This window comes from Cnephaeus nilssonii, assembly GCF_951640355.1.
Source record: "Cnephaeus nilssonii genome assembly, chromosome: 12".
Lineage (NCBI taxonomy): Eukaryota > Metazoa > Chordata > Mammalia > Chiroptera > Vespertilionidae > Cnephaeus > Cnephaeus nilssonii.
In genome coordinates this window covers 53,389,670-53,412,228 of record NC_137083.1, presented here as the reverse complement: position 1 = coordinate 53,412,228, position 22,559 = coordinate 53,389,670, and the positions used below count along the sequence as shown (strand labels likewise).

Here is a 22,559-nt window from a genome sequence, read left to right as displayed (position 1 = left end):
CAGGACTCTAGTAAATTATATAAAGGTCCTTATATAATTTAACAGGATGGCAATCAATTTAACTGACTTATACCTAAGTGAAGAACACATGTTGTAATTTTTAGTGTGGCCTTTAAAAAAAATACTAACACAATGTATAACTTCCAAACTAGTGGAAGGGAAAAAAATTAAATAACAAAAAAATATCTAAAAGGTTTTTAAAAAGGAAAAAGTAAGACCCAATTACATGAATAAACCATTTCCATGGAGGATGGAAAGATAGTAAGGAACTAAACCAGATACCTTATGTGTAAATGCCATTTTGAACTTTCCATTAAACAACTGTGACTCTGTTAACTGTTTTAAATAGAGAACTTGTTTCTGAAAGTGATCTACCCTAAGAGTCCCAGGTGGCCAAGGAGGCCCAAGCAGATTTTTGCCTGCTGGAGTTATGACAAAACGTTAGAGGGAAGAACCATACATCACTGCATCATGTACGACTCTCAGGTTACGGAGTGGGAAGATTCTGAATCACTCATATCGTAGTCTGAATTTGAGCAAAATAACCATTTTTATTTCTGATGTGTGGCATTTGCTTATGGCCCCAAAGAGATCCAGTCTTAGGAAAAAGACAAACTATGCCTACAGTAGGCTCTGGAAAGTAAAAAATGACTTCCAGAAGTGGGAGCAGTCATAGTTGACCAAAATTCTAAATCCAGAAGCAATACATAGAAGAGACTGATACATTTAACTAAAAAAAATAAATAAAAATAAATATGTCTGCGTACCATTATATACCATTTTTAATCAGCAAATTTCTTGTCCCATGCCCATCCCTAAGATCCTGAGATTCATAAACAAATCCAAAAGACAAACCAGGAGAAAATATTTATAATTTATATAACAAATCAAGGGTTCATCTCTCTGATAAAAAAAAAATTCTCCTATTTAAGAAAAATACCAAAAGGTTGACAGAAAAATAGACAAGAACACAAATAGTCCATAGACAGAGATAGGAAAATGGCTCTTACATGTTAGGAAAAAATAGTAAGCCTTACTTATAAGAGAAAGCAAATTAAAATGCACGGATATGCCCTTTCCCACCTATGAAAAATGGCAAAGATCTAAAAGCTTCACCACTCTGTTGGCAAAGTCAAGGAAAACTGGCACCCCATGCACTCTGGGACAAATGCATAATGGCTCAACCTCATGAAGAGGAACCTGCATTGACCTTTTAGGACTCTAATCTGATGACTCAGCTCCACAAATATGAAACGGTATATACACCAGATCATCCTTTGTGGGGTTATACTTGTAATAGCAAAAACTCAAAAAGATCGAGGGCCAGGCTCAGTTTACACAGCCAACAAAGCTCTTTAATGCTTTAACCAGTCTGAAGTTTTCTATACTCAGCAGAGCACACCCCAACCGATACACACCGTAAGTGACAAGTTCCCCAACCCCATTCACCTGGTTTGCTTCGCCTTTACATCCTGAGGAGACACGTATTTGGGTCTCCGACAAACCTTTCTGAATGTACCAAAGACCAGGTTTCTCTGAATAAAGACTGCAAAATAAAAAATAAATAAATACATACACACACACACAAATGTCAGTGTTTAATAAACAAATTAAATGGGTTTGAAAGCTAATCCAAATATATAGACCCTAGAATCAGTATGTTAAAAATAAGGCAGTTTTACCTATTTCAAATATTCATAAAGAAAATATCAATCCTTAGGAAATGGGGTTTAATGAATAGATGTATGATTAGTAATTGATACATCAATTAAATATGAGTGCTTTTAAATTGTTCCTTCCGATCCTGTTTAAACTATTGTTTTGCTCAGCAATTTTTCCCAGTCTGGATATAAAAAAAGCTTCAGCCCAGCCTGAGAATAAATTATCACATCTTGAGCCAGTGGGATTTAGAGTTAATATAATAATTTTACTCTTATGACTTTTCTTAAACTGACTCTATAGCAGTACATTATTTCTCAACCTTGTAAAACCCGTACCATTTTTAATCAGCAAATTTCTTGTCCCATGCCCATCCCTAAGATCCTGAGATTCATCCTGAGGGTGAAAGGGACACCCCCCTTTGAGTAGAAAAACCATGAATACCTCCTACAAGTTAGATTATATGTCCTCACCTACCAAGAAAACCTTGTCAAGTCTTACTTTCTGCACCTAGGGTACAAAGATAACTTTTTTCATTTAAAAAGCATTTTAATATTAATTTGTATATATCTGTAACTTATCTTACTGCACTTGAAGTGTGTGTTCCCTATGCTACTGCCCAGGAGGTCACTCCTGAGCCAATCAATGATTCTCTTTCATCATTGATGTTTCTATCTCTCTCTCCCTCTTCCTTCCTCTCTGAAATCAATAAAAATATATTTAAGAAAAAGATCAGGCACTCCTAGGGGTTCCCCCATGTTCTAATGGGAGCCCATAATTCAGATCCTGCTACTACAACCCCTTTACTATCCACTGTTCAATCTCTCACTACTCTGTTAATTAGCATGCAAATTTTATTGACCTGTTCACTAACGTTGTGATGAATCTTAAATGGGCTTTTCACTAGTGAAATTAAAAGTTATTCAGACGTGTATGTGAGACTCAATCCCTATCCCCCCATGGGCAGAGTAAAGTGAGGCCTTTTCCCAAATTTACCCTTAAAGAGGATACACGAGGTTAAGACCCTAAGCAAGCCCTGACTGTGGGGATTCTGATACCAGCTAACAAATGTCAGAATTCAGCCTCTCCTCTAGAATCCTGGCATTACCGTGAGTGACTCTTTTATGACAAGAGTCCCTAAAAGGACAACTGAATCTTTCCCAATCCTACAGAACAAGTCATTTGGTTTGTTATGTATTTCTTAAATGTACTTGCTTCCTAATATTTAGTTTATAACTGTGAGTGGCAGATTTGGGTCTGAAATTTGCTTTCATTATATCTAGTAGTGAAGTTGTGAGGAGAAGTTAACTCATCTCAAGCTTCTTGTGGCTACTGTTATCTACCACCAACAAAAAACTGTGTCTATCAAGGTGAACTTGAAGCATGATTTTCCTCACATTGAGGTTTGCAGTCAACCACATGTGTGAGCTCTTACCCACTCTCACCTGACTTTCTGTTCTGTCCCCTGGAAGTGTAGCCTAGGTTGAGAGTGATCAAGGTTGCATCTGACATTTTTGGCTTAGTTGTTTTGATATTCTCAATAGTTTAATAAATATTTCAAACAGCAGCAACCAGATGGGTGATAGTTATATAGACTTGATCTTCAGGGAAGTCCTGACTTTTAATATTTTGCATACCTCTCACTGTCCCTTTCGGGAATCTGCATTTGTCAGACTGGATTGGTTGATGTTTGCCAATTGAGCTAAAGGGTGGTAAGCAGTTCTCACTGAAGAGTAGTAGACACTTTAAGATCCCTGTAAGGGCCCATCGAGGTAGCAGCCATTCTACATTAAGCAAAACCACCAGTGCCACAAAACCACAAGCAAAAACAACTGACTAAAAACAGGCAATTAAAGTGGCTTTAGGGTAATTCACTAAAGACACTTTGCTGCCCTCCTCCACATAGAATGAAGGTCCACAAAACAGAGAAAACAGTCAACTGTGTTTAAAAGAAAGCCCACTTTAAATCCATCTGGAAATGGCTGAAGAGAAGTTATAGAAAAACTAAAACTTAAAAATAAAAATCCTCCCTCTTTGGCCAGGTCACTGGAAGACCTAGTCAAAGAATGTTTGGCCTGCTTCTGTCTGTCAAGGCAAAAGGGACAAGTCATTTAAGGCCCAGTTTCAGGCCACCATGAGCACACAAAAATATGCTTCCCAGCAACTTTTAGTTAATGTATGCTTCTGGCAACCCATCTATGCTGAAGGTGCCTATAGAAAAGATGGTATTAATGTGACCACACTGGGGAGTATAAGGCAAAGCTGCAGAGCAGAAACACAATGACACTTGTTGGGGACTAAGGTTAATCCTCAGACACAGAGGGACTTGGCCATGGCCAACAGGACAACCACCACTGCACAAGTGCTGACCCTGCTTGTCCCTCCCTCCACTGTTGGGGCTCCTATCCCCTCCTCAGGGTCCACTTCCCCTCCCCCTCACCACTCTTCAGGCAGTTTCTCTTTGATTCTGCTGGACTGGCATCATCTGTTTATAGGTCTGTCTCCCTTTCTATATGGGAAGCATTTCAGAGCAGTAATCACCCTTCCTTTTTTCCCCTGGGCCTCAATGTGTGAACAGTTTGTCCAGGGTTTTTGTGGAAAAGGCACAGCCAGCAGATGACCAGACCCTGTTGGGTAAGTCAGTAAGTACCTCTAAAGTCTAACTCGTATTTGTGCTTTCCAGCCTGGAACTTGAGAATGGCTGCCTGAGTGTCAGATCCTGGTGCGCAGTATGCCAGGTAGGCCTTCTCCAAATCGCTGCTGCTGACGGTGGTCGTGGGGTGCTCCATGCCCTGCAAGGCAAAAAAACAGATACTTCATGAAGGCAAGAATCTACAATGATGAAGACAAACACTGGTGCTGTCCTTGCCATGTTGCAGACTTGGTCACAGTGGAATTAGTATCATGGAGGAGGCACGATAGGCACAGGGATATGGCAGGAGAGCAAGGCACAGAACAGAAGCCAACACAACTGCTTCCCAAAAGCTGCCTAGGAAAATAAATTATAAATATGGGTGCTGCTAACCAGGATAACCATGATGGGAGCAATGGAGGAGAGAGCATTCAGTGACTCAAAGTGGATTACACAGCATTTAAATAAAGGGGAAACATCAACAGAGAATCCTCAAACACTGCCTGATTGGACAGCCTGAGCAATGTTGCCCCTTTTCCATCTCGTCTTGTTCCTGCCATCCTTTAGTGAGAGGACAGCCCTCCTTGTTCTCTTTTTTTTGATCTCTTGGAGAGCTCTTCTATTTTTTTCAATTATCCATTTTAATCTCTCACTCTCATTACAGTTACCTATAAGATATCTAAGATTTTGGGATAAATTGAGCTTGAATTTTAGCCCCAAACCCTATTTACTCTATATCCTTGGCAAGTTATTTTAACCTCTCTGAACCTCGATTATCTCAACTCCATAACAGGAGTAATAATAGTACTCCTATCATTACAATAGTATCATACCATCCTCAAGAAGTTGGAAAATAATTAAATAAGACATTCAGGGCACTTAGCCCAGCGCCTGGAAAAAAAGCAAAGGTATGCAGAACTATCAGGTGGGTGCCTGGATACACAAGTCTGATGATTGAAGAATCTGGTCTGGAGACAGAGACATAGAGTTCACTTGAGGTGGGCACCACTGTCAGAAGAACCTATGTGATCACCCCTGAAAACACACAACTGGAAGAATGGGAGTGTGGGCTAGACCCTGGGAAACCCCTACATTCACCAAGGGGAGTGGAAAAGAAGCATATGAAGGACATGGAGGAGAAGCAAGAACGCCAGGTGTGTGAGGAAGGAATGGACTGCACTCTGGGCAAAGGCTGGAAGTGCCATCAGATTTAGCCCCTGAGCCTTCTCCCCTTGACAGCATCTGTGCCTGGCTGGGTCCCACCTTCTAAAAGTACTCCTGAATAAACAGTAATGGAAATAGAAGTCAGGTGCTGGCAAGTCAGATGGATGGGTTGTTCAGGTACAAAAGGATGAAGGTTAACTGTAGGGCTTTTAAATCAAAGCAGAGAATATTAGAGGAAAGGGGGAAATGAAAAAGGTAAATTGAAAAGAGAAGCCTGTTGAGAATAATCCAATGAGAATATATGTCAGAATAATGCATGCTGGAGCCCAATACCTCGGGGACATCAAGTTTAATGCAGGAAACTTCAATGGGCCAAGAACAGTAATGGGCCCAGTGTGGCTCAGTGGTTGAGCATTGACCTATGAACCAGAAGGTCATGGTTTGATTCCTGGTCAGGACATATGCTGGGGTTGTGAGTTCTGATCCCAGTGGGGGGATGGGAGGGAGCATGCAGGAGGCAACTTATCAATGATTCTCTCTCATCATTGATGTTTGTATATATCTCTCCCTCTCCCTTCCTCTCTAAAAATAATTTTTTTAAAAAAAATTTTTTTAAATAGTAATTCTCTTATATACAAGACTAGAGACCTGGTGCACAAAATTCGTGCACGGGGGTCCCTCAGCCCAACCTGCACCCTCTACAATCCAGGAGCTCTCAGAGGATATCCTACTGATGGCTTAGGCCCACTCCCCATGGTTCTCTGCTCTCTGTGGGGCCTGGAGGTTTCCCTGCAGCCATGGAGATGAAGCCCCCATGCCCTGCTGTCGCTCTCTGCCTGCTGCCACCATGTGCCAAGTGAAGGAAGCCCCAATGCCCTGCAGTGTGCTCTGTCTGCCGGGCCTAGGGGCTTCCCAGACACGGACACACTAAGGAAGCCCCCATGCCATGTTGTCCAGGCTCTGTCTGCGGGGCCCGGGGGTGTTCCCACCGCCACTGCCCACTAAGGAAGCCCCCAAGCCCTGCTGTCTGGGCTCTGTCTGCCATGTCTGGGGACTTCCCTGCCACTGCCCCACTAAGGAAACCGCCATGCTCAGCTTTGCAGGGCCTGGCGGCTTTCCGGCTGCCAAGATCAGGAAGCTGCCATGCCCTGCTCTGCTGGCCTGGAGTCTTCCCAATCGCACGCCGGCTCCGTGTGCGCAGAGCCTGGCGTCTTCCCGGTCGCCGGGGTGACAGGCCCTGCTCCTCCGCCGGCTACGTGTGCGCAGGGCCTGGCAGCTTCCGGATCGCCGCAGCGACCAACAGGAAGACGCCTGGCCCTGCTCCTCCGCCGGCTCCGTGTGCGCAGGGCCTGGCAGCTTCCTGCTGCCGCAGCACTAAGGAAGCCACCATGCCCTGCTCTCAGTGCTCTGTTTGCTGGTGGGACAGGCCAGACATTCCAGCAGCGGGGCTGAGGGGACTGGGCACCACCATCTTGTGGGTATGGGGGTCGCCATTTTGTCGCGGAGTGATGCCTAATTTGCATATTATTCTATTATTAGATAGGATTAGGTTATGGGTTTAATTGTGTCCCCTAATCCTCAGTACCTGAAAAATGTGACCTTATTTGGACACAGGATCGTTGCAGATATAATTAGTTAAGATGGGCCCCTAATCCAATATGACTGATGTTCTTACAAGAGGATGGCCATCTGAAGACACACAGGGAGAACAAAGGCAGACTGGAGTGATGCATCTACAAGCCAAGGAACACCAAAGACTGCCAGCAAACCACCAGAAGCTAGGAAGAGGCAAGAAGGGATTACCTACTGGTTACACAGGAAGCATGGCCCTATTGACACCTTGATTTCAATTTCCAGCCTCCAGATATGTGAGATAATAAATCACTGGTATTCTAAAGTTTGTGGTACTTTGTCATGGCAGCTCTAGGAAATTAATAGGAGGGAAGCAATTTGGACCTGAAATTTGGGGGTACATGCTGAGCTCAGTCATAAAAGAACCTAGCTTCTTTGAGAATCAAGAGAAAACTATTTTGAACTGGCAATTAGCAGAAAACCAAGAAAGAAATACAAATATGGGTGACACCAGAAGTGTGTGGGAAAGGAAGGGCTAGAATGGACAGGTCACTTCATGAGGTAGTCCCCAAACTGAGACCATGCAGTGGACCATCACCAAACCCACAAACATGCATCTGTACCCACCCACACATGGTGTGTCAATGATACCTACACAATCATCCCCCGAGATTCTCGCTGTTCTAAAGAGGTTATGCACTCTGATTACCTGCATTAAAGAGTAGTGGCACAGAAAAGAAAAGGGGAGCACCCTAAGAGTGGGCTGTCTGAAGGAGAAAGGCCTCTAGTCCCCAAAGTGACACCCAGTTGGGGAAGCCACCCAGAGAAATGTACTTTCTCCAGGGTTACCTACGGGGTCCCATGTTATCCCACCAGGCTCCCAGAGAGTTTGTCCCCCAGAGGGAGACAAATTGACAAACAAAAAGTGAAAGGCTATTACATTTGCTAAGTGTTTCTTGTCTGCCATGCATCCCTCCATGATGTCGCCAAATAAACTCAATTCCTGGAGTGTGACCAATCTGTCACCCTTTTCCCCTCCTCTATACAGACAAGACCTCTCTCCTCCTGCTTCTGGCCAAATCGAGAGCAATGGTAGAGAGCTTCCCTGAACAAATCCACATGGCAGGAAAGGTGAGAGGAATCCCAGGATTCTTGAGATAGGGAGATAAGTGGGGAAGAGGATGGACAGAACAGCCAATGAGGACAGGCTGGCACTGGAAGAAATGGAGGTGAAGAATGAAGCTCAAGTCATGAGGCCACCAATGAGAGTGACCATCTGCAACTGAACAATGGGCCTAAGGCAACAATCTCTCTTTCCTCAACTGACCAAAACCTTTTCCCAAGGACCTGCAGGCATCATCCTTGGCACAGGGGCACATCAGTGGCAAAAGAGAGACAAAGCTTCCTAACCTCATGGCGCTCACATTATAATGTTTCCAGAGAAGATCTTCTAAGTACATCTGAGAATAAGAAACCAGAGCTTGAGCATAGCCTCTTACAATCCAAAAAAGTACAAATGTCCATCAGCCACATACCCCAATTTCTATTTCGGAGAAGCTTCCCCTACAGAAATGGTGACCTTCCTATACTTTGCACCTCTAAGGTGACCAGGGGACTGCCTTTAATCTAATCCATCCATGAACATCCTATCTAATAATAGAGTAACATGTACATTACCATCACTCCACTACGCCCACGATTGGGCAGCGGGAGGCTGGGGGGCGGGACTCGGGGTGGCCTATCCGGCCATTGAGAGGCACGGATCCGCTGCCACTGAGGGGGGCTACCCTGCTGTTGAGAGGCGCAGGGGCCTGCCGCGGACACCCAGCTGCGCCTTTCAACGGCAGGGTAGCCAGGTGTCCGCGGCAGCCCCCCTCAGCAGCCGCGGACCATCAAAAGTGGGGGAGCTGGGTGCCTGTCTGCTCCGCACCAGGCCTTTCAGAAGCCTCCGCCGAGCCGGAGGCTTCTGAAAGGCCTGGTGCACCAGCGGACAGGCACCCAGCTCCACCGCGAAAAGCAAAAGCGTGTAAGGGACCCTACACGTGCATGATTCAATCATGCACTGGGCCTCTAGTCTTCAAATAATTGACAACAGCAGTTATTTGATCCATATTCCAAATCAATATCTGAAATAAATCCATTTTCTTATTCTTGCCCACCTTCTATAAAGTTGCTGCTACAGGTCAGGTGAAAAGACAGCTTTGAAAAGCCTTAAACTTTACCCTGCAAATTTAATCTTTATCATACATACACTCCAATACACACGTGCACTTGCTCCAAAGTTACCTGTTTAACAATAAGAGAAGCATCTTTCTACCCCCATTTAACAAAACCAATGAAGAAACATGATCTCACTACAACTTTTAGTCATTCTGATCTCGTGAACCAACAGATATTAAATTGTTCAAAGATGAAACCTCAGACAAATGAACTCTGAATTAGCTAGTTTTGCCGCAATCCCCCTCCCACCCCACCAAACAGGGTGAGTCAGGAGGTCTGGAGATCTTTGGCTTTTTCACTAACCCCAAGAACAATCCTTATGCCTGTGCTTGGAAGGGCTTGTCTATATAGACCTCAGGAGGAAACATTTGGCCGCTTTCTATCACACTTACTTGTTTTCCATATTCCTGCCAAGAACCAAAGTCATCAGTCCAGTACCAAATCCACTCGGTGGTGAGAATGAAGTGTGGAGGTTTGGTGACAGAAGAGGCTGTGGAGAGGCGCCGAACCCGGGCACTGCCGAACCTCATAGACTCAAAGTTCAGATAATCAGAGTGAAAGATACTGACCAAGTCAGCACATAAGATCCTGCAAAATAATACAAGAGATATACTTAAAATTCCACCAATCAGATGAACATAGGCCCCTCAACTTCCACCTATGGTCTTCCAGACACTCGGCTGGTAGATGTGAACATACTGGTAAATGTAACATGCACATTAAAAAAAAGTATTTCCAAGTTGGGAGGGAGGGCTGCTTTTTAAGATCAGTTTTGCCATGCAAAAATAATAAAATCAAACTCATTAGCATGACATTCTTTTCACAACGCAGAAAATGCTGCTTTAAAAATTTTTCAATGCACTGATGAGTTGGTAAGAAAGGGAAATCCTTAGAAACCAAAATAACAATAGTTAACATATGATTAGTGTTTATTGTGTGAGTGTGGCCCTGTTGACACCTTAATTTCTAACTTCTAGCCTCCAAAACTGTGACAGAATAAATTTCTGTTGTTTTACGTCACCACGTGGTAAACTGCTAAGGCAGTCCTAGGAAACTATTATACCTGTAGTTAGACTTATAACTAACTTCTAAATTGAAGCAATGGAAACCAGAAAACAATGGAATAATCTTTGAGGAGTTCAAAGAAAATACCCAATAAAACGATCTTTCGCCCTAACCGGTTTGGCTCAGTGGATAGAGCGTCAGCCTGTGGACTGAAAGGTCCCAGGTTCAATTCCGGTCAAGGGTATGTACCTTGGTTGTGGGCACATCCTCAGGAGGAGGTGTGCAGGAGGCAGCTGATCGATGTTTCTCTTTCATTGATGTTTCTAACTCTCTATCCCTCTCCCTTCTTCTCTGTAAAAAATCAATAAAATATATTTTAAAAAAATAAAACGATCTTTCAAAAATGAGGATGAAATAAAAAGATACTTGCAGACAAACAAACAACACATTTGCTACTATGCTCTTACTAAGGCAACTTCTAGGAGATCAACTTAAAAAGGAAAGTAATCCAAGAGGAAATATATGGCAAAGGAATGTTGAGTACCAAACAAAATGATAAATGTATCAGTTGAAGCAAATATTGACTATATAAAATGATGCTAATTTCCAATTTCTGGAAAATAAAAAAAAGAATAGAGGCAACATGTATATTGCACATGTTATATGCCTAGCACTTTCCTGAATGTTTTACATATATTAACTCTTTTAATTCTCAAAATAACGCTTTGATGTAGAAACTGTTTTATTTACTTGACATATGAGGAAACTGAGACACAGGAAGGTTAAATAATTTGCCCAAACTCATATAAGTAGTAAATAAGTTTGAATGGAACTACCTCAGAATTCAAGTGTTCAAGTTTCTTTTATAATTCAAGAGAATGATTAAAAGTATAAATTAGCTTGAATTGTTAAAGTTTGCTATAAGTTAATGAAGCTGTTTAGATTTCTAGAGTAACAGATATTCAGTATATACTAGTAAATAAGAGGAAAAAAAAATTAAATGAGGAGAAAAAAAATCTTAAAGAAGACCAAAAAGAGAGGAAAGAAATATAGAAAAAGCCGGTCAAATAGCAAAAAATCAAGATGGACAGTAAAAAGTAATTCAAATGTACAGGTAATCACAATAAATGTAAATAAACTAACTTTTAATTAAAAAAACAAGGATTGTCAACCTGAAAAAAAGTTCTAAGATGTTTATAGAAAATATATCTAAAATATAATGACAAAAAAGCTTGAAAGTAAAAGAATAGTAAACAGTAACTAAAAGCAGCTGGCATCGATGTATTAATATCAAACAAGACAAATCTAAAGAAAAATCATTACTAGAGGAGGTGTGGGGGAGATTAACCAGGGAACTTAAATGCATATATGTATAGCCCATGAACCCAGACAATAGTGTAGTGAAGGCCTAGAAGGGGCAGGTGCAGGATGGAGGAGGTCATGGGGGGAAAAAAGAAGAACATCTATAACACTTTCAACAATAAAGATAAATTTTTAAAAAATCATTACTAGAACTAAAAACCATCCACTTTACATTAACAGACTGAAATTACTAAGAATATATAAATGCTAAACTTATAAATGCTTTAAAGCACTTTTTTAACACATGAAACAAAAATTGACAGAATTACAAAGGGAAACTGACAAATTTATAGTGTTAACATATCTATGAGGGTAACTGATTAAAGCAGCAAAAAAAATCAATAAGGATATAGAAGATTTGAACCACATAATTAATATACTTCATCTAAACTGCATCAAAAAAACTTCTTGCATACATAGGACTTTTACTAAAACTGACCCTGTACTACACTCATAAAGCAAGACACAATAAATTCAAAGAGTTTGTTATTATATGCTCTTTACTTTCTGACCACAATGCAAATTACTTAAAATTAAATAAACACATTTTGAAAATATACTTAAGAAATAAACCATGGGTCACCTAATATATGAGATCAAGAAAGGACAAAAGTTGGTTCTTTTTAAAAAGAAAAATATTAGTAAAACTAATAAATCTCTGTTATATCAATCAAGAAAAAAAGGAGGGGGGACATATTAGAAATGTAAAAGGGCCCTAGCCAGTGTGGCTCAGTTGGTGATGGGTTCGATTCTCGGTCAGGGCACATACTCAGATTGTGGGTCCTTAGTCAGGGTGCATGCACGAGGCAACCAGTCCATGTGTCTCACATCAACGTCTCTCTCTCCCTCTTTCTCTCTCTCTGTCCCTTCCCACTGTCTCTGAAAAGCAATGGAAAAAATATCCTCAGGTGAGGTTTAACAAAACAAAAATTTAAAAAGAAATGTAAAAGGGATAAAATTAAAGATGCCACAGACACAAGCAACTTTATGACATAGTTTGAAAATAAATAAAAGAACAAATTCCTGGAAATAAACTTACCAAAACTGACTCACAGAAAAATAAAAAACCTGACTGGTCCTCTAACAATTATCAGAAATTGGGTCAGTAGTTTAAAGTCTTCCCACAAATTAAACATTAGGCTTAGACATTCTTATGATCAATTATTAAGGAGAGAAAGAATTCTAATTTTATATAAATTTTTTTCAAAGAATAGAAAAGAAACCATCCCAATCCCATTTTTAGAAGGCTGTGAACTTAAGATAAAAAATTAGGCAAAGATGCCCCAGCTGGTTTGGCTCAGTGAATAGAGTTGGCTGTGGACTGAAGGGTCCCGGGTTCAATTCCAGTCTAGGGCACATGCCCAGGTTGTGGGCTCGGTCCCAGTGGGGGGTGTGCAAGAGGCAGCCGATTCTCTCTCATCATTGATGTTTCTCTCTCTCTCTCCCTCTCTGAAATCAATAAAAATAAAAATAAAATAAACTAGGCAAAGATAATATGAAACAAGTATAAACCAATCTTACCAAACATAAATGCAAAAATCTTTAAGTACCTGCAACCCAAATTCAGCACTGTGTGAGAGAGTCTGAGTGTGTGAGCATGTGTATCCTGGCTTAAATATGACTTAAGCCCAAGAATGTGGTAGCTTAACATTAAAAATTAATATAATTCACTTAATTAAGGAATTAATTAATGTTCCTAATTAATGCAGAAGCAGCACTCAATAAAATTCAATTTTCATATACAATTAAAAAATCAACTCCTAGCATACTAGAAATAACATTACAATTCCTTAACAAGGACAAAAGTTCCAAACATTTATTCACTAGAGACTCAGTGCACAAAATACGTGCACTGGGGACAGAGGGGTTCCTCAGCCCAGCCTGTGACCTCTCACAGTCTGGGACCACTCGGGAGATGTCCGTCTGCCGGCTTAGATCTGATGCCCCCAGGGATCGGGCCTAAGCTGGCATTCCAGGGGGATTGGGCCTAAGCCAACAGTCAAACATCCCTCTCACAATCTGGGATCCCTCATTCCTTACTGCTCGGCTCCTTACCACTCGACTCACTGCTCCTTAGCGCTGCCCCGGAGGCGGGAGAAGCTCCCACCACCTCAGCTGACCTCGCTTAGCCGTGAGCCTGGCTTCTGGCTGAGTGGTACTCCCCCTGTGGGAGCGTACTGACCACCAGGGGGCGTAGCTTATGCAATGCACATCATAGCAACCAATAGTTCTGGTCATTCTGCCGTAATAGTCACTTAAGCTTTTATTATATAGATTAGAGGCCCAGTGCACAAAATTCGCGCATGGGGTGTGTGTCCCTCAGCCCAGCCTGCACCCTCTTCAATCTGGGACCCCTCAAAGGATGTCTGACGGGCAGTCGGACATCCCTCTCACAATCCAGGACTGCTGGCTCCCAACTGCTTGCCTGCCTGCCTTCCTGATTGCCCCTAACCGCTTCTGCCTGCCAGCCTGATCACCCCTAACCACTCCCCTGACAGCCTGATTGATACCTAACTGCTCTCCTGCCAGCCTGTTTGCCCCTAACTGCCCTCCCCTGCAGGCCTGGGTCCCCCCCAACTGCTCTTCCCTGCAGGCCCAGTCGCCCCCAACTTCCCTCCTTGTCCAGCTTGGTCACCCCTAACTGCCCTCCCCTGCAGGCTTGATCGCCCCCAACTGCCCTATCTTGCAGGCCTGCCCCCCCCCAACTGTCCTCCCCTGCTGACCTGATTACCCATAACTGCCCTCCCTTGCAGGCCTGGTCCCTCCCAACTGTCCTCCCCTGCTGGCCATCTTGTGGCCGCCATTTGTGTTCACATGGGAGCAGTCATCTTTGACCACATGGGGGCAGCCATCTTGTGTGTTGGGGTGATGGTCAATTTGCATATTACTCTTTTATTAGATAGATTAGAGGCCCGGTGCATGGGTAGGGGCCAGCTGGTTTGCCCTGAAGGGTGTCCCAGATCAGGGTGGGGGTTTCCTTGGGGCGTGGGGCGGCCTGGTTGAGGGGCCTGTGGTGGTTTGCAGGTTGGCCATGCCCCCCAGCAACCCAAGCAGAGGCCCTGGTATCTGGGATTTATTTATCTTCTATAATTGAAACTTTGTAGTCTTGAGCGGAGCCAAGCCTCCTGCTCGCTCCGTGGCCACAGCCATTTTTGTTGGGATTTATTTATCTTCTATAATTGAAACTTTGTAGCCTTAAGTAGAGGCCTAGGCCATCCAGGGTGTGTGGAAAGCTTGGCTTCCTCCATTACCAGGGAAACGCAAGCCTCCTGCTCTCTCTATGGTCACAGCCATTTTGGTTGGGTTAATTTGCATACTCACTCCTGATTGGCTGGTGGGCGTGGCTTGTGGGTGTAGTGGAGTGATGGTTAATTTGCATATTGCTCTTTTATTAGCTAAAGTGAGAACCATTTTAACATTTAAAGTTATTATTTTTAAAATCGGGACATGATATAGGAGGTCCTAGCCACTACAATAAGGCAATACAAAGAAATAAAATGCATAAGAATTTAAAAGAAATAAAAATATTATTCACCAATTATATTAATTTCTACATATAGTTACTAGTATAACTATATAGATAATTCACATAAATTAACAGTAGATTCTTTTGAGGTTAGATACTTTAGGAAAGTTGCAGGATACAAGATTATACAAATGTCAGTTGCATTTCTATGCATCAGCAGAGAGAAAACATAACTTAAACATTTTTTAACTGGGATGTAAAGTATAACATGATGACTACAGTTAACAATGCTGTATGGCATATTTGATAACTGCTAAGAGAATAGATCCTAAAAGTTCTCATCACAAGGAAATAAAAAATTTTTATAACCTTATGAGGTGATGGATACTAAATATACTGTTGTAATCATTTTGCAATATATACATATGTCAAGTCATTGTGCTGTACACCTTAAACTTATATAGTGTTATATACACTTATATCTCAAAGAAACTGTGGAAAATACGTATTTTTAAAAATTTTTAAGTGAAGGAACTAACAGATCCCTAAAGAAAAAAGTCTAACAAAGATATACAAGACCTTAATGGAGAAAATTATACGACTAAAAGATATTAAAAGATTTAAATAAATGAGATGCTATTATACATATGAAAGAAAGTCTCAGCATCATAAAGATGTCAATTCTCCCCAAACTGACAGCAGTCAATGCAATTTCAATTTTAAAGTCACAACAGAGTTTTATTTGTGAAAACTGAGGAGTAGATTTTCAAATTTCTAAGCAAAAGACCAAGACGAAGCAAGACATTATAAAGAAAATCAAGGTAGGGATTTGCTTCAGCAGATGCAACTAAAAAGCATTATAAGATAAACCAGTGTGGTATTGATACAAACAGACCAATGAACGGAAAAGGCCAGAAACAGACGTGGGTGTGTATTTGCTAACTTGGCATCTAACACAGGCGGCATTGAAAACGGGTGGAAAAGAAATGGCCTACTTTTAAAAAGTAGTATTTGGCAGCTGAATGTGAAAATGAGCTATAAAATGTGTTAATGTTCTGCCAAATTTGGCTCAGTTTTGGTTGATTTAAAAATAAATTTACTTCTGGAAATGGCTAATGGTGATGGTTGTACACAATGTGAATGAACTTAATGCCACTGAAGTTTACACTTAAAACTGGCCCTAACTGGTTTGGCTCAGTGGATAGAGTGTCAGCCTGCAGACTGAAAGGTCCCAGGTTCGGGTCTGGTCAAGAGCATGTACCTTGGTTGCAGGCACATTCCCAGTGGGAAGTGTGCAGGAGGCAGCTGATAGATGTTTCTCTCTCATCGATATTTCTAATTCTCTATCCCTCTCCCTTCCTCTCTGTAAAAAATCAATAAAATGTATTTTAAAAAATGGTTAAGATGGTACATTTTATGATATGTATATTTTACCACAATTTTTAAATTTTTAAATTAAATACATTTATAACAAGTGGCCTTTGGCAAAACTGGTAATTAATCTGCATAAGAATGAAACTGAACTCAAATTTCACACATGCAAGAAGAAATTAAATACAGTCCTTAATACTTTTTAAAGAAAATTTCTTTATGGTCTTGGTTTAAGGAAGGATTTCTTATAACATAAAAAGAATAAAACAATAAAAAAAAAGATGGAAAAATACTTCTCTTCATTAAAAGGTACCATAACATGACAGGAAGAATGCATTTTCAACACACATTTAGTAACTAAAATGTTTTAAATTCCTAAAATTAAAATAATGAAAACACAACACAACCTCCCCCTAAATTCTGCCAACATAGGCAAACTACTAGGACAGACATTTTATAGCACAGGAAGCACAAATAGCCAACAAATATATGGGGATTCACTTTACCTCATAGGATATGCAAATGAATATACCAGTTACACCCCAGACTAGGAAAAGTTCAGATGCAGACGATAACAAACGTTAGGGGGACATGTCACTAGAGACTGCTAATGGGAGTGGAAAGTGGCATAATCCCTTTGAAAAACAATTTGGCATCACCTGGCAGAGTTGAGGATGAACGCCCCCTACAGCAGTTTCATCCCTGAACATCTGCCCTGAGGAAGCCTGTGTACATGTGAACAAGACATCTTGGAAGAGCCTCAAGGACAGTGTGCTGGGAGAAAGACTCCAGCCACAACAGTCCAGTGTATGGTTCCACTTAGCTGTAGGTCAAGAACAGGCAAGACTAATCTATGGTGATAGACATCAGAACAGCAGTGGCCTATGGGGGTGGGCACTGACTGAAAGGGGACAAGAGGAAACTTGCTGGGGTGATGAAAATGATCTATACCTGAATCAGTGTTGGCTACACAAGTGAATGCATTTGTCAAACTCACTGAAATACACACTCAATATCAGTGCACTTCACTGTGTGTAAATTTTGCCTCAGAATAAGAGAGGAAGAGAGAGACGGGATGGTTTGTGAGGCATTTAATCCTCCTAAGGGGAATAATTTGTTTCACATACTTTGCAGTAGCAATTTGTACATAATTGCACTCTAAGCACAAATTTATTTTATTCACTCAAAAAATCGACGCAAATTCTCTTGACAACATATTTTAGCAAGTTCAATCCAAGACATGGTAAGTATTTGAAAATAAAGCTACCCAGGATTTCCATTTACTCTGAATTGACTAAGTGAAAATACTGAGACACATTTAGAAAAATAAGAAAGTTAAAGGCTGGATAAACAGCAATTCAGCTGTATGACTTCATAGGCAAAGGCTAAAATTTCACAAATGACTGCCTCTTGCTTTTCTGCACTAATCAGTGAAGATGTATGTAAGTGATCAGTCCCAACAGCAAATAATTCAGAACTCACTAGTTACCACCACTTCCTTCCCCCCACAGCTTTTCCCTGAAAAAAAAGAGGTGAGAGAACAGAGACACCAAACCTCCAGTATGAACATTAACTTCCAATTCTGCTTACTAAGTGTGTGAGTATGTGTGAGAAAGTGTGTGAGTATGTGAAAGCCATCAAAACTAAACCCTGCTGGCCCAGCTGGTATGGTTCAGTGGTTGAGGGTCGACCTATGAACCAGGAGGTCCCGGTTCCATTCCCGGTCAGGGCCGAAGTCCAGTTTGCAGGCTCAATTCCCAGTGTGGGGCATGCAGGAGGAAGCCGATTGGTGATTCTCTCTCATCATTGATGTTTCTACCTCTCTCTCCCTCTCCCTTTCTCTCTGAAATCAATAAAAACATATTTGGAGGGGGGGAAAAAACTAAAAACTAAACTCTTTGTCTGTCTAAACTTCCCACAACACACACAAAAGCCCAGGCACAAAACAGATACAAATGATGTATTTCCTACCTGTTTTTATTGGGATTGCTATACGCCTCTTCAATAAGCTCCATTTTGTCCAAATCCTTCCACTTGCCTCCATCCAAGAATTGCCATCGATATGGCAAATGGAAATGAACTCTATTGCACTTATCTAAAATTAAAATATAAAGAAGACATTTGGTATTAGACAGCATGACCTAGTCCCATGGTTATCAATGCCTGTGGTGCTGCATGCTGACCTAGGAATACTTTGGAAATTCGTGGAGGAGTATTTTTTTAGTATAGTCATATCTAAGCATTTAGCTATTTAAATACTATGTATTTTATCATATACATTTTCCCTTTTATGTCTCTCTTTTTAATAGGACATTACACTGATTTTTCAAATGACATAAGTTGGCAGGTTACATTATATAAGAATTTCATCTCATGATAGTAAAGAAGCTGATTATGAAGCCAAAGGCACCATACCAGCAGGTAAAAGTCTGACTATGTGTTACTGGCAGGTGGACAGGTAGTGCTCATGCCAAAAACGGAGCCAGCTTTATCTCTATCATCCCAACCCCAGACATGTTTGATTGCAAGTGGGTCAGAAGCATGGTTCTAACACACACTGATCTTTCTGGCTGCTAACATGCTCACCTCTCCTCCACACACATACCCCCCCCCACACACACACACACACCTCTAAATGTCTTTATACACATACTGCTCTGCCACTGCAGATATACACATAATAAATGGCCTAGGTCTATGGGTTTCAGCCAACTGATTCCCCTGCGCTTTCCCTTCACTCCCCAAGGCCCCTCTCGCTCCTAATACTTCCCACATGCCTTGTCTTGGCTCATACCAAACCCTCACCCAGAATGCAGCCCACAACCTCTACCTTTCAATATCCTCTATGAGGTTCTGGTACATCCATATAGAAGAATGTTGTGAGAGGAAAGCGAGACAGGAACGAAAAGCAACGGAAAGTTCTGTGCACTCTGCTATGGACCTGCCTCCAAGATATGTGCTATAAGGTAGCAAGACAGTGCAATTCTGAGAAAGAAGAATAAAGCTAAAGGCATCACAATTTCTGATTTCCAACTTAATTACAAAAGTGAAGTAATCAAAACAGTACGGTACTGGTAAGCCAGTCAGAGAAGGATAAGTATCACACCATTTCACCCTAGCTGGTTTGGCTCAGTGGACAGAGCGTCGGCCTGCAGATTAAAGGGTACTGGGTTCAATTCCAGTCAAGGGGACATGCCTGGGTTGTGGTCTTGACCCCCAGTAGGGGGTGTGCAGGAAGCAGCCAATCAATGATTCTCTCTCATATTGATGTTTCCATCTCTCTCTCCATCTCTGAAATCAATAAAAAAATTTTTTTCAAAAAAATAAACCCAGAAGTCATAGAAGCATGAACAAACTGTTGAACCTCAGAGGGAAGGCAGGGGAGGTTGGGTGGGAAGAGATCAACCAATGAACTTGTATGCATATATGCACAACCCATGGACCCAGACAATGGGGTAGTGAGGGCCTAGGGAGAGGTGGGGAATGGGTGCGGGCTGAAAGAGGTTAATGGGGGGAAAAGGAGGACCGATATAATACTTTCAACAATAAAGATATTTTTTTAAAAGAATGCCTCTTTTGGGGTAAAAAAAAAAAAATTAGAGGTATTTTTTCTGAATACACATCTGTGCATGTATTATTCCTTGCAGGGGAACTGGGTGGCCAGGACAGAGTTATAAGGGGAGATTTCTGTTGTTTTTTTAACCTTTTAAATTTTGGACCAAATCACATATTATATATTCAAAAAAATTAAATGTCTAGTGAAGTGAAAAAAGATGTAACAGTGTGCATAGCGTGCCTGTGTAAGAAGAAAACAGATTAGACATATACACCTGTTCATGTATAAAATCTTTGTGAAAGGATATTAAAGGAATTGGTAATAATGACTGTTTCTGGAAGCAATCTGTGTACTGGGTAAAAGGTGTGAGGGAGAAATTTCTTAATGATTGTCCTTTTCACATTTTTAATTTATCTTTCAAAATAACAACAATGAAGCTTGGCTAATTTGACACTTGAAAATAATAAAATTATAAGCATTCTTTCAGGTAAGTAATCAATACTTACTTCTTTCTCAAAGATTCTACAAAAGATGTGGTGGTGTGTGAAGGATAATGAAGGAAGGTGGAAGGCTGCCTGGGATTGTCAAAGTGGACGGAAGAGAGCACCTGGCTGAACGGACAGAGAACAAGAGGAAGACCCCAGCCAAGGAAATCTCCTCTGAAATCAGCAAGGCTGGGTACAGCCACACTGGCGGGTCTCAGGACATCCTGACTTGTCTAGAGTTAGAGCCTCTTAGACTCCTGACTAGGGGGATGTATAAGAATGATAATGAAGGACTCAGCCTGTATAGATGAGGTCATAACTGTGGTCCAGAGTTATGACAAAATAAGATTTCCCATTTCCTCTTGAGGGGCATTAAGGGCAATGATCCTCGATAAGTGTTCAGTTACTGCATTTACACACCCAAGCACAGGTGAATCCTGGATGGCCTGAAGAAAGGTTCTCCCCTTAAAAAGGCACCCACCACCAACTGCCTTCCAGGCTGATCCTTCATTGAGAAGGACATGAGGGCCAAACATGTGGTCAAACAGCAGGTTCAAGCCTTTTGGTTCTTAATCTGAGCTGAGCATGGAACCCGCACTGCTCACAAGTCAGAAGGCACAAAAAGAGGGTGCTGGCCAGAAGGGGACAACAAGGAAAAAGCTGACCTCTGTAATACTTTCAACACTAAAGACTTTTTAAAAAGCACAAGGAAAGGAGGGTGCCACACAGGCCACCACAGCTACAGTGGCTGGCAAGAGCTGAGTCCCAGTTCAGTGATGAAGGCATGAGACCCCTTCTCTGCCACATCTGCCCTGGTCTTCCTGTCCCCTTTCTCAGATTCCTTCCATACTTCAAACGTTCCCCACCTCATTGTGTCATTCTAGAGTCTAGGCCAGGGGTCCTCAAACTTTTTAAACAGGGGGCCAGTTCACTGTCCCTCAGACCGTTGGAGGGCCGGGCTATAGTTTAAAAAAACTATGAACAAATTCCTATGCACACTGCACATATCTTATTTTGAAGTAAAAAAACAAAACGGCAAAAACACCCACATGTGGCCCACGGGCCGTAGTTTGAGGACGCCTGATCTAGGCCTTCTAGAAGGTGAGACACAGAAACCAAATCAATGGCAAAGTACCCACATCTACGTCCCCTTTCTCTCTATAGCCCTTGAAATGATAGGCCACAAGCAGGATAAATCCCAAAGCACTAGAAAACAATAAACCATTCCATCAAAAGACCAGATTTATTGAAGGATTCCTAAAAATATGAAACAGAATCAAACTGAGATAAAAAGGAAAGAGAAAAACACATGCAAAGTAAGCAGAGGAGAGCTACCGCAGAAGTGGGAAGGGTCTGGGGGCTTCACAAAATCAAAGTTCAATGTAACAAGAAGGAAGACACTCAGGCAATGGCAATGAGAATAATTGGGATCCACCCCAGCAGGCATTCCCTCAGTGCCTTGCTTGTGCGCAGGACCTTGCTTTTTGTCCCATGGAACACATGAGTGTAGATATAAGGGCTGCAGAGAGAGAAGCCTGTGAGAAACCCTTGCAACTCAATAAAAAGATCAAACAACACCCCCAAAATGAGCAAAATCACAAAAAGTCACAAAAGACCACATATTGTATGATTCCATTTCTTTGAAATATCCAGATGCCCTAGCCAGTTTGGCTCAGTGGATAGAGTGTTGGCCTGTGGACTGAAGGGTCCTGGGTTTGATTCCAATCAAGCGCACATGCCCAGGTTGTGGGCTTGATCCCTGGTATGGGACATGCAAGAGGCAGCCGATCAATGATTCTCTCTCATCACTGATGTTTCTCTCTCTCTCCTCCCTCTGTCTTCCTACCTGAAATCAATAATATATACATATATATACATACACACATATATTTAAAATCTAATCTAGTAATAGAAGAATATGCAAATTTGTCTGTTACAGCATCATGTCACAACCAGATCTGCAGGCTGCATCCCGCCCTGGGGTAGGATAGGATACAATAGCAGGGGAAGGAAACTGCATGCAGAAGCGGGTGGCGACCACGGGGGGGGGGGGGGGGGGGGTGCGGA

At 41.8% G+C, this 22,559-nt stretch overlaps 1 protein-coding gene across 2 annotated transcripts in view; it reads right to left on the bottom strand.

Annotated features, from left to right (window-relative positions):
- PARP12 (poly(ADP-ribose) polymerase family member 12) overlaps positions 1-22,559 on the bottom strand; it is a 48,512-nt gene that overhangs the window by 11,403 nt on the left and 14,550 nt on the right. For both annotated transcript variants that reach the window (XM_079785784.1, XM_079785785.1), the window contains exons 5-8: positions 18,423-18,546; positions 9,640-9,835; positions 4,310-4,451; positions 1,450-1,546 (exon numbers count right to left, since the gene is read on the bottom strand). In XM_079785784.1, the coding sequence (XP_079641910.1) occupies positions 1,450-1,546; positions 4,310-4,451; positions 9,640-9,835; positions 18,423-18,546 (559 nt within the window). The remainder of the gene's footprint in view (positions 1-1,449; positions 1,547-4,309; positions 4,452-9,639; positions 9,836-18,422; positions 18,547-22,559) is intronic.